We start from the raw sequence: 16,845 nt of genomic DNA on the forward strand, positions 1-16,845 counted from the left end.
AAAGGTGCACGATGCGCCTGAAACGGCCTTTGCGTCAGACTCTAAATGAAGCCCTAAAAATGCAATTACACCATCTCTGTCTTTTTCTGGGGTGATGCATGATAGAAAAGCACGAACCTCCTTCACATTAACTAGACAGCATATTAAACCTTTAACCAAGCAGCAGCTTCCGTAGATTTTCATCTTCATTTGTTTTACTGTTTTGCTATAACTAAGCATATCTTTGTTCAAATTCTCTCAAATTGTATACAATTAAAATAACAGGATTCCATTAGGAGACTTGGGGGTAAATGTGTCAAGCTGAGAGTTTCTGACGGGTTTGAAAAATGGAGATGTTGCCTCTAGCAACCAATCAGATTCTATCTATCATTTTGTAGGATGTACTATATAAATTATAAGTAGAATCTGACTGGTTGCTATTGGCAATATCTCAACCTTTCAAACAAGTTGGAAGCTATAAGCTTGATACATTTACCCCCTGATGTTCTGTTAAAATTGTTATTGATTTTCTCACCATTAATCATGTTGTCACATCTGTACTATTTAAATAAAAATAAAATCAATTATGCAGTACCTGTTGGTTCTGGTATGCTGTCACTGTGGTAAATATTGTTTCAGGGAATGTGAATGCCTTCTCTACTTCTCCTGCTGGAATCGGTTTTACTGGAGACAGTTCATCACCACAATCTTTGCGAATCACATGGACACGTGGCTGATATTTGTGCATCGAATGAAGGATAATCTGGGAGGGAGAAAATCATAATTCTGCTAATCAATGAGAAAAATGTAAACTGTCCTCTGCATTTATTTGGACTTTTTTCTTAGTTACCATATACAATAATCTGTATAAAGAGATTATTAAATGTTAATCATTAGTAATAAATTGAGTTCATATTTTAGTCTTCAATAACGTTTCATTCCATTCTGAATTATTTTCTGCTCCTAATTATTCATAGTTAAGTGGATATTTGTGTTTGAATTCGCGGTTTGGTTTTCATATTGCAACTTCAAAAGCTAATACTAACTTATGTTAATGCTGATGACTTCAAAATTGTGGTGGAAACCATGAATAATCAAGAACAAACTGTGATGGAAAAGGTATTTTGTCCATTTCCCAATCCCATTGATGTAGCTGCTGATGCTTTTCATAGAAACAATATGCTTTCAGTAATGGAGAAATAGTCACTTGTTTCCAATTAAAATAAGTTTCCTTGCAATAATATGTACAGTCACGGTTATAGTGACAAGATGTACTTAACTACATGGCATTCACTTTAAGAATATTGTAATATATCATTTCTCCTCTTCACATTTTCATCCAATCAGCTTTGAGATTGTATTAAGTAACATTAGGAGCCTGAGTATGTTTTCATCTATTCGGAACTCAGTGGAGAGTAAAGAAAAGCTATCTGTTGGGATTGTCTTTTTCTACACCATGAAACTCTAGAATAAGGCATGTTTCTCACATTTGTCACTTGGGGTAAGTTTATCAAGCTGTGGGTTTGAACAAGTGGACATGTTGCCTAGAGCAACCAATCAGATTCTAGTTATCATTTATTTAGTACATTCTACAAGTTGATAGCTAGAATCTGATTGGCTGCTATAGGCAACATCTCCACTTTTTCAAACCCACAGCTTGACAAATGTACCCCTTGGACTGCTTCAGAACTTGAGGACTAAGGACACTGTTTTCAGTTTTTGTTTTTGTCATTTTTATTAGCGTATTGACAATTTCAATATACTTTTTGTGAATATCTGTTTTCGACATGAACCTATTGGGATTCTTGCTCATTTTTATTTATTTTCCAAAAAGATGAAGAAATATACATTTTGATGTAACTACTGCATAACTTCCTTCAAGTTTTGTTTTTTTTAAACTGTAAACTCCAATGGGCCAGAGACTGATGTAAATGATTAAATATTCTCTGTACAGCACTGTGTAATATGATGGTGCTATATAAATAACTATTAGTAAATAATAGATAAGGTTAAGCAAGTAGTATTTTAGGAGGTAAAAATAAATTTTCCCATTAAGTGGGTGGTTCAAATAGACAGAACTAAGGCCATATTTTTACTTTCATTCACTATTCTCATTTCATTCACAGTAAAAAATTCCACTCGGTTCTGATAAATGTGACTGCTCAGACCATAAAGTTGTGGAATGGGGTATGCACTAATTAATAGAGGATACTGTAAAATGGACACAACTACACATAGATCAAGTTGGATGTGTGAACTTAATTTCATATAGAGGTGTGTTTGCCGGCGTTGAAATTACCGTAATAACGGTAATTAAGCGCATTATTACCGTAATACCAGTAACGCGGCCAATTGAATTTCCCCCATAAACTCTTGCAGAGGAAGAAAGTCATATTTATTAAGTAAGAAAGTGAAAAATGTTTTTTTGCAATACACATCACTGTGCTGTTCCTCAGAGAAGAGTAAGTGTAAAAAATATAATGTTTCCTTAGAAATCACTAGTCAACATTAAGAAATTTACACTTTACAGTTTTCATACCGCCATGACCGGACCGGATTTGACATTTTAGCTTCAATAAGTATTGGTTAACCCGAAAACTATTTTTTAACCTACAGATTGTCAGTAGGGCCCACTTACCTCTGTGTCTGTTCATTAATACCCAGTCTTAATTTATTATTGTGTTTGTTCTCAATTTTAAAGTACTGCAGAGTATACTGACACTATATAAATAAATGTTAATAAAGAAATAAAAATATATAACCTCTTGTTTTTTTCAGGGAGCCATGTCATCAATGTGCATGTACCATTGACAATCTGGAACTAGATAATCTTCTCATTAGGGAACCACATATCACATACAAAATCCTTTTTTTTATTGTATAGGAAACTAGAAGCCGTATTTCTTTCCCTATAGTCTCCAAGGCCCTGTCAGCATAAACAGCCATTATGGTTCAACCAATAGAAGTTATTGAAACAAAAGAAGAGACTGTGGAATGTTGCACCAAAGCAAATCCTAGTCCATCTAAAAACAGCTGTGATATTCATATCCATAGCCCTAGTACATGGAGCGCTCCACTTAATTGCTAGCAAGCCTGTACAACCGAGGTAATCTGCTCTCAACCCATTAGATTCTCAATGAATCCAAAAATCTTTAATTGCCCACATAAAAAATCCATACCATCAATCCCCCCTAAACATACTTTCATCATACCCCCTAAACATTCCTTTCACACCTAGAAGCTCACCAGCACTTTTATTTTATTTTTTACATTCATCTATCTGCTTTACAGGGTCACTCTGACAGATACACGTAAGTGTATCATGCACAGTCACCTATAAGGCAGATAAAGAGGTATGTTTGTACAATTTGCATAGTATTCTGAGTCACACAGATCTGTGCTACTTGGAATACTAAGGTGCGTTCAGGGAGGACAGAAACCTCCCGTGGAGCAGAAGGATGCAATTTAAACTTATGATTTCAGTGTAAATTGTGTCCAACTCTACATCAGGCCCTGTGTATGCAATAATAATTAAATAATAGCCAAGACACCCTTTAAATTGACCAATTTGTAAGTTAAAAATGTAAATGCATCTTAGTTAAGGAGAACATATATAAAATATTCTATAGCTGGTACTACACCCCTGACAAACTAACTAAAATGTTCCCCTCTAGTTCTCCATTATGTTGGCGGGGTTGTGGCCGGATGGGATCCTTCTTACATATCTGGTGGACCTGCCCTAAAATATCCTCCTTTTTGGACCGAGTTAGGGCCCTCCTTCCGTGCCTCGTCCGGAAAGATCCATGGTATTTTCTTCTCTGTTATCCTCTGATTGATAATGATAAACAGTCTGCGAAATTGGCTTCCCATATCCTTGCAGCTGCGCGATGCCTAGTTGCTAAGTCATGGAAACCAGTTGAGCCCGTCACTATGGTGGCCTTACGATCCTATATTTGGTTTATTGCCCAGATGGAACAGATTACATACCATCTACACGATAAGGATGATAAGTTTCATCAGATTTGGGCTCCTTGGCTTTAGTTATAACCCCTTAGCTCCTACACCAACTACTTCCTGATAAGTGAACTCCCTATGTTCCTTATTAGCGAACAGCTCATAGGTGGTTTGGTTTTTGAAGCTGATCCCCTTTCCTGAGTGTCTGGGTAGTATTCTCTTGTGCACATTTTTTTTTAAAAAAAGAAAAATGTTTTCTCTTTTTTTCCGTGAGGACCAGTGCCCCCCCCCTCCCCCAATTTGATTATTATAAAATGTTATAGAATCTTGAGTAATCTGTACAACAATTGTTTACTCACTTGTTTGTTCAATGACAATCTGTTGTTGTCTTTGATATTTGCTATTCGAATATTTTCTGTTACCTTGTCATCTATCTATGTTCTGTTTTTTTATTTTTTTCTATTCTTGCAATGTATTAATTGCTGATTCTTGTCTGTATATCAATGCTATTTTTCAAAATAAATACTTAAAAAAAAAATGTAAATGTATAATTTGTTTGAAAATGTCAACCTGAAAGGTGAAACTGAATATCTGTACTTCAGTGTAAGCCTGCATAATGGATTTTAACTTACTAGTTCAGTTTAACAAATTTCATACTAACAGCAACAGTACTGCAAGGTCACTAGAAAATGTTCGAACACTAGAATATTATAATTCAGTTTTTATAGTTGAAAGTTATATGTCTTATTGACTCTACTTAATCATCATCATCATCATTTATTTATATAGCGCCACTAATTTCACATCAGTCCCTGCCCCTTTGGAGCTCACAGTCTAAATTCCCTACTATAGACACACACTCACACACACAGACAGACAGGGAGAGACTAGGTTCAAATTTTTTTTTTATTATTGCAGCCAATTAACCTACTAGTATGTTTTTGGAGTGTGGGAGGAAACCAGAGCACCCGGAGGAAACCCACGCAAACACAGGGAGAACATACAAACTCCACACAGATAAGGCCATGGTCGGGATTTGAACTCATGACCCCAATGCTGTGAGGCCAACATGCTAACCACTATGCCACTGTGCTGCCCTAATGTTATTAAATAGATAATGAATCGGCTACAGACAATTTAAAGGTCATTTTTAACAGGGTGGTACAGTAGTTTGAGTGGATAGAAAAATTAATGTTTCCCCTTTTTACATAATGCGCATGCCTTTTCACTTCTCCTGATGGTGAGTTGAACAATGCATTCAGGGGCTCATGATGTAGATTTGGACGCAAATAGCGTTTTTTGCATATAATATGCTGTTTTACTAGCACTACTTTAGTTTGCGGGCATATATAAACTGAGTGACATCTTGCGATTACTTACTGCCCCTAGCGATTACAGAAGCAGAACAGGGGGAGGAGGGTGCTCTATGGGTGTATTAGAGCAAATTCAACTTATGTAAACTGAGACTCAGATGTTTACATACCTCCCAACATTTGGAGTTCCAAAAGAGGGGACAAATAAGCCATGTTTCCCATCAAGCCCAATCTCCGCCTACGAACTTCCAGTTTGCACAGTCCGCGCATGCGCATAAGCACTTTTAGGATATATGTCCTACTCCACTTCCTCCTAGACCACCGAGAAAACTGGCTGCTATGGAAATAGAATGTGGTGTTCCGATACCGGGACAAATTGTAAGTCGGACGGGACAACGGGACAGTCCTTTGAAAACGGGACTGTTCTCCAGGGATTGGGACACTTGGGAGGTATGTGTTTATGCACCTGCCAGGAGACAGGAAACTTACAGGTGCTCGTTCACTAGTGTACGGTATGAACTGATAGTGATGACCAGTGCCACTGTCAGGCAGGTACAGGTGGTACACTTGTAAGGGACCCTATCAGACTAAAGGTCTGTCCGAGCCCCCTGGTCTGTCCAGGCCCCCTGGTCTGACCACCGTGGCTCTGTGCAGTCCTCCACGATGCAGTGGCTTCCAGTCACTGATAGGCTAGGAGAGTATGGCATGGTGACATCATCACTGCGAGGAGCGCTGCTAGTCTATCTGTGTCTAGGAGCCGCTGCATCATGTCAAGAACAAGGCAAGATAAATGGAGAAGTGTACTGTGATAAGGGAGGGGGGCATGCACTGTGATGAGGGAAGGGGGCACTTACTGTGCAGAGGGTGGGGGGCATGTACTATGATGGAGGATGGAGCATTTATTGCGCAGAGGGAAAGCACATATTGTGCAGAGGGAGGGGGCATGTGCTGTGATAAGGGAGGTGGGGCATTTACTGTGATAAGGCAAGGGGGACATGTACTGTAAAGACGGAAGGGGGCATGTTTTGTGCAGATGGGGGGGTAATGTATGGGTAAGATGGAATGGGTCCTACCACATTAATTTGTACTGGGCCCCACAGTTTCTGGTGGTAGCCCTGGTGATGACAATCTGCTTAGATGCATGGGACTCACCATACCTGTGTAAAATGTGTATTTTTTTGGATGCAATTTCCATCTGCGTTTTAGACGGAAATTGCATCCAACATAAGGCAGTCTCTATTTCTTCCATGTGTAGAGCAAAAGCATAAATGTCAGATAAATGTAAATGTGCTGCAAGGGATAAATACAAGGTAGGCTTCAAGCTTACAGTAACATGCTGATGCAAACATGTTGCACTGTGCCAATAAATGTGTTTTAGCTCCAGTTTAGAGAATATATTAATTAGTATTTCAATTGGTCAATTTGCATATTTTAGTAATTCTGTTAATTCTAATAAAAATATAGTTTGAATATAGGAAGATAAGCATTTATACTGATAGGTAAATTGGCATCTGGCAATATTCATCCTAGTGTGTGTATGGGGGGGAATTGTAAGCTCCAAAGTTTTATGTTATTATGTATGGGCTATATAAATAACTAATAATAATTATATTAGTAATAATAATAATAATTAATAATAATTTAATTGGTGCAAACTGGAGAATTCTGGGAACTTAGGAAAATATGAGACCCAACAATGTAATCAAACCATAATTTAGAATCATTGTAACTATATTTACATTTTCCTGCTTCATGCAGCAGTTGCTATAAATCTTTCCCTAAAGCTGAACAGTGTGGTATTTTCTGCACGCTGCACTCATGACATCAATTCAAATAAACTTGCAAACTATCACCGTGAAACCCAACAATATGTAACCATCCTCTGAGGAATTTTGCAATTTTTGTTTTGCGGTCTTTAAATATATCATCATCATTATCATCATCAGGTACTTATATCACTTCCAATTTTAAGAACGGAAAACAAATGAATATGTACATGTGGAGGCTATACAGTTTTTGTTATTAATCAATGAAAACGGCAATACCTCCACCATCTGTATCAATCCAGGTCTGATTACAATTAACAAAAACATTGTTCAGCCCTGTAGTAGGCTCTTTGTTTCTAATAAGTAATTGCCTGCTGTATAGTCACTATGTAGCCGAATGTAACCAAACTATACTTCAGTGTCAATACAGTCAGATCTAAAACGTTCCCTTACAAACAAATACACAAATTCTTCATTACATGGCTTATTATTAGGGATGTCCACCCCTAATAAAAATGTTCTATATATCAGCTATATAATAGCTGCTCTATTTCTGATTTCAGTCTCTCCTTGGGCTAACAGATGGTTTACAGAGAATATATAAGGAAAAAAAGTCTCCCTTCAGCCATGCAGTAGATGATGCCCATTCACCCAGTACATCAGATTGTCGTGTTACTTGCTTTGAAATTCTATTATCAATGAGCTTTGCTCATGGAATTACCAACCAAATGGCAGGAAGAGACATTAAAAAGCAAAAAATAGTCAGGATATTGTTTTAAAATGTTATCAATTTTATAATACTATCCCTATAGCAACCTCTTGTGCATAAAACAACGTCATACTACATTCCCAATGCCATTACAATTAATCCTGTTATTCTTTATATACAGACAGAACTTACTCTCAGCCACCCTGTACATTATGTGACATATACCTTAGTTGTATAAAACTTCATATTATCAATGGAGTATTTTAATTATATTTTTAAAGGTTCAAATATATTAGCAAATTATTTCTTATATTGTCTAGTAATATTTAAAGTATCTGGTAAGAATATGTTGTCAACAATATAAGCATCATATCTGAAACTTTTTAAAGTATGTCCTAAGTAAGTGTTTTTGCTGAGAAATGATTATGCAATAAGCTATAGAACACAAGAATACACAACTCAATTTGTTAAAATGGGCATTAGCTCATTGCTAGTACCAAATGTTGCTGCTCCAAGACAGGCAGCCCCCACCCATTATGCACTGTCCATCCATAAATTCTACATTATACAAAAATATCATCATTTCAAGAACCCACATAAAACTACAATGTCCTCTGTTGTATTACTAGCAGATGCCCATTAGACCTTTTGTTGTCAAATTTAGTAGATGCATATTGAATTCATTTACACAATTATAAAAAATAAGCCCAAACAGCATTTAAAAATGTATTTATATTTTCCTTAACACTTTTAGGAAAAGTGTTAATTTTTTACTACACATAAGTAAAGTCACATATTTATGAAATATTCAAAATCTGAATTTATTTTCTAAGCTGTTTAACAAATGGCAATTTATAAATGCATTTTCTCCCAGCGAACTGTATTTTTAAATGCAGTAGTCTAACATAAATTTTATTTTAAAAGAAAACATTTTTCCAATACGAATAATAATACTCACATGGCCTTGGTCATCCAGCTCATTATTGGTAAGTTTTAATTTGTCAAAACTAATGACCTGTCTCATCCAGGTTTCGCCAGAAGCTGGGGAGTCTGGATGGATATAAACACGTGGAGGAACAGGGGAGTCTGCATTGCCTGCAACCATCCATTTTGAACTGTGGTAGACATAGCTAAAGAAATGTAAAAAAATAAACAAAATAATTTTTAAAAAATATTTGTGTATTAACATAGAAATAAAACATTTTATGTATGACATATACTTGAAATACCCAAGCTTGCTAAACTTGAGAAAAATGTACATATTCATGTAAGCTGTTCTCTAAATTCATATCAAATGCACAAGTATCCAGGGAATGATTTACTAAAGGTATTAGTTGTACAGCATAGTAGATTGTTGTATACATCCAAAGTTCAATCAACTGATTTACTAAAGGTGTATGTTCTACATGAGTTCACTGTATATGAGGTCACTTTCAACACCCAATCATGTTAGGAGAAAATTTACAGTTTTTTAAATTTTCCTCTAAGTTGATTGGGCTTCAGCAACTAACACAAATCCAAAGGTGGTGTAAAATATACACAATTATTAAATCATCCCCCAAATTAAGAAAAGTTTGACTACTTTTATATAAAAAAAAATTTTATCCTAACCTGATTTATGGAAGCAAATTGAGATCTGCCAGGCTGAGGTAATATATGCTATTTTGGTAAATCCCCACTTGCAACAAGTATATTTTTCAAAATGGAACGTTGGTATTTTAAATACATTAAAGGCCTTACAGAGTATGTTAAATACACTGTAAGATCCTTACAATAAAACATTTAGGGCAATAATAATGAAATAATGTTTGTTTTTGGTGGGTTTTTTTCTGTTCATTTCTATCTTGCGACAGTATATAAGTAGAACAGCTATCAATTTTATCAGGTATAGGTAAAAAAAGCTTCATCTAAATTTATTAGTATGTCAGATGTTCCTAGCATGTGCTTTACGTATAAAAAATTATTAAATGAATTGTGGCCTTTATTTTTCTTCATGTACATCATGGAGATATTTGTCTACACAAAAGGAGAGTACAGGTAATTTAGTGCTTAGAAAGCTGGTATAGGGTAAAGATCATAATTACTATTAGCAAAATATGATGTATAATCAGCCCATAAATGACTGTGTCAGTGGAAGTAAAAAATATATATATAGCAGGAGCATAGCAGAACAGTTAATAAACATATGTATATGGAGAAAAATGAACTGTGCTCCCCAGTAGTCCCAATGGAGCACATAATATATATTGCAGATATGTATAAATGCACATACATAAAACACTAAACTACAATCCATATGACAAGTAACTATAATTCCAATACAAATGCTACTACAATGATAACTGACATGTTTTCAAGTTCATTGCCATGTTGTATGTAAACACATTTTCCTATGTACACACATTTTTGAAAACAACACCCAGAAATTCAGTAATAAATAGCAAACAATAAAAACATATACATATTTTCTAATTTATGAAATGACCGTTTTGGAAGACTGTCTTTCAATGAGTAAAAAAGTGATAACTGTCATTTAAAAATATCTTGCTGCATTATACATACATACTAAATAATAATAATAATAATCATAATAATAATAATAAATAATAATAATTAATAATAATCATAATAAATAATAATAATGATGATAATAATAATCATAATAATAATAAATACGTACATATAAGAGATTTGAGAAATGTGGAAGTGCAATTTTTTGCTCAATACAAACTTGAAGTAAACTGCATAATTATGTAGAAATAAACTAGACTATATTTAAAATATAGCTATGTTTCCTCTGAATAACTTTTAATTTACTCTTTACTCTGGAATACAAATATTGTATAATATCACGGACCAAATAAAGCCTCACTTGGAGAATGAAACCCCCCCCCCCCCCCCACACACACACACACACACACATCCCCCCCCCCCCCACACACACACACACATCCCCACACACACCCACTTCGAGTGTTTTGTATGCCAAATGAAGAACTCGGCAATTTAAGCAGTGCTATAAACTGTTATAATTCACAAAGGATAATTAAGTCATATAAATCAGTAAACTAAATAAGATCCATTGGGAATAAAATAATGATCCTCTGAATACTGCAAAATAGCAGATGTTTCATACATGTGCACATATTTCTGTACATATTTTCTCAGCCCAATAAGTATCAAATGTAAAATCCGTTGTGGGCAGAAACACATTTATGAATCGCAATAAACATATTTGAATGAACGGCTTTTAGCAAATGTGTAGGCGTCGTATATTTACCGGTATCTTTTATTATCCACTGGCACTATATCCATAGCTATGTAATATTGCTGATGCGGATCTAGCCCAGAGATCTTCACTCTCATTGCTGGAAACATCCGTCTGTAAAATAAATACAATTCAAATGGCGCTTAATTCACAGACGCCGGTGTAATATAACGTTGCATTAGTACTACGGATAGCACGCTACTGCCGATTGATTAAAAGTTTCTACCATATAATAGATCTCATATTTATCTGTACAGTGTAAATTGGTTTTCAATCAAGAGGATACAAAGTAATTGGAAAGTAATTAAAGTATCTATATGTGTCGACCTTACCAAGGTTAATGAACGTGATTAATGACAAGATATACATGTAAGAAAGTAAGTGCGTTTCTTTATGGTGTGGTCCCTGACATGATTTATGTTTACTCGATGTCCAGTTAGAGCCCCCAGTGAAAGCCAAACCCTGTTTAGTACATTGACAGCCAAGAAAATGTCCTCGTCATTTTTTTTGTATGCACCTGTAAAACAGAGAGGCTTTGGCTGAAACTCCACTGGACAAATACTGCATTGTGCTATTTGGAACAGCATTTAGATCACTGCTATAGAGGCATTGAAATGTAGCTTGTAACATATGGATTTAATCAAATATGTTTTTGCAATATTTAATAAGCTGAGTTCCTAGTATAATGCCCAGGTTTTTTTGTACATCTGTCTTTGAACCTTGTCTTTTTAGAAAATACGAAATTCACGGATCTTGCTCTAATGAGCACAACACAGGCGCAGCTACATGTTTTGAACCGATGAAATAGACTTCCCATCTGTACTCACTTCATCATCCTGTAAGCTTCAATTTAGGTCCTGCTATCCTTAAAATATGTAAATCTAAATGTTAACTTTCCCTGGTGACTTAGCAAGACAATATGTACAGGAATCTTTTTTTCCCCTAAAGTTTCTAGTAGACATCTGTAAAATGAGCACTTGTGTGATACACTAAATAATTGTGGCCAATCAAAGTGTTTATGCACATATTGTGCGTAAAAACACTTTCCATACGTCTTTTTTTACTGGTACTGTTTGGTTATTTTATGTTTGTGATGGCAAAACAAAGTCATTAAAAACATATAAGACGTGTCCTCATTCATATCAGTGTGATTGATCAGCTATTAAGAATATACCTCGGCTCAAACTGCTTTAAAAGTAAAAAAAAAAAAAAGGATAATTCAGATGCAATAGCTCTGATGACCCTGCTCGCCATAACCAACTAATGCTCATACGTCTATTCTAAACACACCACTGTTATTTTATCATTAAACTTGTTTCCTGACCTAACTTAGCTTTTCTTGGCGCATCTACTGGCGTGATGATTCCACAGTGATAATTCTTTTAAGTGTGATATGGAGGAATCATATAAACCGGAGGAATCATATAAACCGTCCAAAGAACCTGTTTACTGAACTGATATCACTGTTTCAGATGAATCCAGGGGTTTGTTTATTGAGTTATTATTGCCTGAGAGCACAACCGCAGTATTTGGTACAATATCATATCATCATCTCCAGGTGAATATCCCATAACTTGTCAGAGAACATTAATTAGTCCAGGTTTTGGGATAGGCTGAAGTCTAGGTAATGGCAAGGGTGATTAACAGTGTATGGTGTTTATCCAACAAATACATCATGATGGAAACATTCTGCGTGAAATGGCTGGGCTCTAGCAAGAGTGTGCCAAACCTTGTCTAGGAGGATGTCACTGGCCCGCTGGCAGTCAGTCTACATCCAGCACTATGATGGATAGCATGAGCTTGGCTGATCTCACTGCCTGAAACTTAACAGGGCAGATTTATCCACAACACCGTTTCACAGCATCGCTCTAACAGCCTCTCCTGTCTTCAGTTTTAGAAATGATGAGGACACTTCATCTTTATCACATGAACACCTATGAAAATGACCACCAAGTCTGAAGTTTTGAGAATGGGGAATTGCAAAGAGGGGTGAATTTGTCTCACCTCCCGGCCTTGGTAATGATCATTTCTGTCCCGATCTCATGGAAACGCTTCCACAGCTCTGCTCCCTGCAGGTCCACACGACTGACCGAGGGAGCATTCCCCACTGGAGCTGACACGACAGTGGAGGTCAGGGGAGAACTGCAAGTGCCAGCTGTTGTCTTCACTCCACTATATCCATCCTCACTGGGAGCTGCAGAGCCACACAAACACATGTCACCTTAATTGCAAAAATACACCCCAAACCAAATCCACTCTGAAACACCGGATATGGGGTATCTCATCACTTTCCATACATTTCTAAACAGTTATTCCAAATTAATTCAGAGACTCAAAAATATTTAAATGAGTGAATGCACTCACGATCAATTAAGTAAAATAAAGTAACAAATTAATTATATATATATATGCGAAACAAAGACTATTAAAACACGCTAAATTATAGAACTGCTATTAATTATTAATTAGCATTATTACTACTAGTAGTAGTAGTATTATTACAAATATTTAATGTCACAAACGGATAGAGACATAATAGTAAATGTAAACATGAGCAATAGTGTATACAATATAAAAAAAATAGGTGGGCTTAAGAATACAAATTACCACACACACACACACACACAATTTAAACTATTAACAAATGTTTGTGAGCTGTACACTTAGCGGTGTGGCAAGAACTATAGTTTGTAGACAGTTAATTAAATCGCATAATCTGCTCACACATAACACCACACTATACTATGTACATCAATTTTCTTGTTGCCTTTCTAAGGTCACTTGTATTGGAATTCCAGGCATCATTTAAACACCACATAGCAATAAAACGAATATAATATTTTAAAATTAATTAATACTTCTATATGAAGACGGCGGCTAATAAATGAATTGATCTTGGTCATAATGGCACAAGATTTTCGGGGTTCACACTGAAGGCGTTTAGTGACAGTTATCCAAACCCAAAATTGTTATTTAAACTATCGCAAATATATTGCTTTATGGTATACGGATTGTATAATGTGGCTTTAAAAAGCAACTATTATACATGTTATACTGAGCTACATACAAAAGATACTGTACTTTGTAGCATGCACATTTGTATTAGGAAAATGTGTTTTAAATTGGATCATAGCTGAAATATTTGAAAGCTTTAACATCTACTGAGACATTTTTGTCTCCAATTACTGCAAAGTTTGCAATGAGGAAAAAGTGAGCGAGTTGTTGATGCATCAAAAGTTGTTATATATACTCTGCTTCCACTACTTCAACTATAAAATACAGTACGTTTCGCTACTTTGGAGATAAGTATAATATCTTACACATACATATGTGGGGAAGATGTAAAATGGACTGATAACTAATAAGAAGCTGGAATCCTATGGCTATGCAGCAAGGATGTAAACAGCCCCATAAGTACAACGGCTGTAAGAGAAAAGTAATAAGTGCAGTAAGATTATACACATTAGTAGAGAAACTCACATGAGCTCAGCATGCTGCACACAGAGTGCTCCAGCTCCGTCACTCCAGATTGCTGTAGGGAGGGCAGCTCACAGCCCTCTACAGAGGTCCTCTCCCCGGGGCCATCTTCCAGCTTCCTGCGTTTCTTCTGCTGCTTCTCAGCCCCGATAAGAGCTTCCACCGAGAAGGCGTGAGCCTTCAAACTCATGGTACAAGGTGACCTCCTCTTGTCTGCCATGTCTCCGTAGTGTTCAGCGATGTGTCTCCTATACTGGCAGCCTGTCTCATATACACCCAGCCCGTCTCATGCACATACACCCACTCTTAAACACCGGCACTCTCTGGAGACCACGAGCAGTCTCTTCTAACATATAGAACGGTCTATGACATGCCCCCTTACAACTATACAAAAGTAAGTGGAATCCAGCCCTGTGCAAATCCAGGTAATCACCAGGTTTTTTTTTTCTCTTCCCTAAAAACTCTCCCACTTAGGATGTGAAAGTTTTCTCTGCCTCTTCCCTTCACTCCCCCTTTTGCTCCAAGCTCTCACTCGTCTGGCGGGCCAGGAAGGACTGACACGGGTTACAAAGCGCGCAGGACACAAATTAGAGCTTGTAATTGAAATTTGTAGCCTTGATCTGTCAGCACTTGCAAACAGGAGAACGCTGGAAAGAACTTGCTCATTAGTGACAATAAAGCGGCGGGACAGGGAGGAGCTCTAACAAGTGTCAATCACCCCACCATCTGACCAATCATAGTTACATCATTAAACCAGAGCCGGACCTACTTCCAAATTAGGCTGAGAAGACTGATCTTGTAATGTCCCCAAGCCTCTAACCCAGCTCTCCAGCTTTATCCCCTAAACACTCCACACCTTAATCCCCAATAATAGTTGCTGCACTCACAGCAAACTAATGCAATTATGTGTAAGGAAACGATCATCTAGCACTTTGCGTTATTAGTGACACCACTGTTGTGATGATTTGGAGACCAGCTAATTTAAAGTACACAAAGTGGGTTTTTTGACAATTCAAGACGTAATTCTCAAAGGCCCCAGCCAAGCCTGCTGATGAATAGGGGGTATCCAAGACCACTGTTGTAACTCCTTGTCATCTGAAATGTAAAGCATTCATTTATCTCAAAACTTCCCCCGAAAATTGCGAATGATCATTTATTAAAATAGTTTGTTTTCCTCTTTTATTCTGTATTAAAAATACACATATGTTGTTATGTATTTAATTAAACACTCATGTTATCCCTAGTTCTGTTGTATCAAGTAAATAGGTAACACCAAATACTTTTAAAGGAGAAAAAAGAATACAAGCCAGAACAGAGCCTATAAAGAGGTCCTGGGAATCTTGGTAACACTTTGGGACACAATCAGGCACAGTTTGGGGCAGAATTGGAAACTTTAGTTCGAGATGTAAACACGTTTCAGTAACATCATTAAAAATATGGAGCTCTTGCAAGTTATGCTCTAAATTTTATGCATGCATTTTCATCTCAATTAGTCAGGTTTTCACCTAATTATAGTATAATTTTACCACACTGGCTAAGGCTTTTCCCTTCCTAAAAGACGGTGAAGATTGGTGTTTTTACCACAGTAAGTTGAATTTAGCACCTTAATAAAAAGTTAAGGCTTCCTTTTTATAGGTTGAGAAGGTTTATGCTGGGAGCTGTTAAAATGTTTAGAGGTGCAACGGGATGGCGGACTTCACAGCTTTCCTGACAGAGAAGAAGGAAACAGGACTTTGTTCCAAGCAAACCCTCAGACCCCGAGTCCTTCACTCACTATTCACTTGTGTTGGCTGGAACCTATGGCTCTCAGGGCATGCACACATGTAAGCTAGATTATTATTTTTCTACCCTTAACCCCTTGTCTGTCACGGGAATGCAAGCCCTCAGTTAATGAGGAGTGCAAGTATTCAGAAAAACATTAATAATAATAATAATAATAATAATAATAATAATAATAATAATAATAATAATATCAAAAAGCTGTACAATATATTATTGTTGTTATTATTACTATTATTATTATTATTATTATTATTATTACTCCACTGCATTTTCAACATTTCTTTCTCTTTTTTCATCTGGCCGGTTAAGATATTTTTATTATAATAAAATTATGAAAACATGTATGTAAAGATTCTGTCTCCCTTTTTTTTAGCACTGACACATACACATCTTAAAAATTATACATATATTTATATATATATATATATATATAGATAGATAGATAGCTCCACAGTGAACCTGTATATCCAATCCATTTAGCACATTTCATTCCAATAAAGAATTGGTTAACTCACCACTTAAAGGTGTTTTGTTTAATGCCTTATTCCAATTGCTTAACGTACAAACGATCGACTACTACATTGGTTTAAAACATCA

General features: G+C 36.2%; 1 protein-coding gene across 1 annotated transcript in view; it reads right to left on the reverse strand.

The window, feature by feature from the left end:
- Nucleotides 1-15,080, reverse strand: part of TBX18 (T-box transcription factor 18) — a 29,471-nt gene extending 14,391 nt beyond the window's left edge. The window contains exons 1-5 of the mRNA XM_075200619.1: nt 14,470-15,080; nt 12,994-13,183; nt 11,002-11,103; nt 8,680-8,851; nt 575-742 (exon numbers count right to left, since the gene is read on the reverse strand). Of these exons, the coding sequence (XP_075056720.1) occupies nt 575-742; nt 8,680-8,851; nt 11,002-11,103; nt 12,994-13,183; nt 14,470-14,686 (849 nt within the window). The 5' untranslated portion in view covers nt 14,687-15,080. The remainder of the gene's footprint in view (nt 1-574; nt 743-8,679; nt 8,852-11,001; nt 11,104-12,993; nt 13,184-14,469) is intronic.
- Nucleotides 15,081-16,845: the final 1,765 nt, after the last annotated feature.

This window comes from Mixophyes fleayi, chromosome 3 (assembly GCF_038048845.1).
Source record: "Mixophyes fleayi isolate aMixFle1 chromosome 3, aMixFle1.hap1, whole genome shotgun sequence".
NCBI classification, from domain to species: Eukaryota; Metazoa; Chordata; class Amphibia; order Anura; family Limnodynastidae; genus Mixophyes; species Mixophyes fleayi.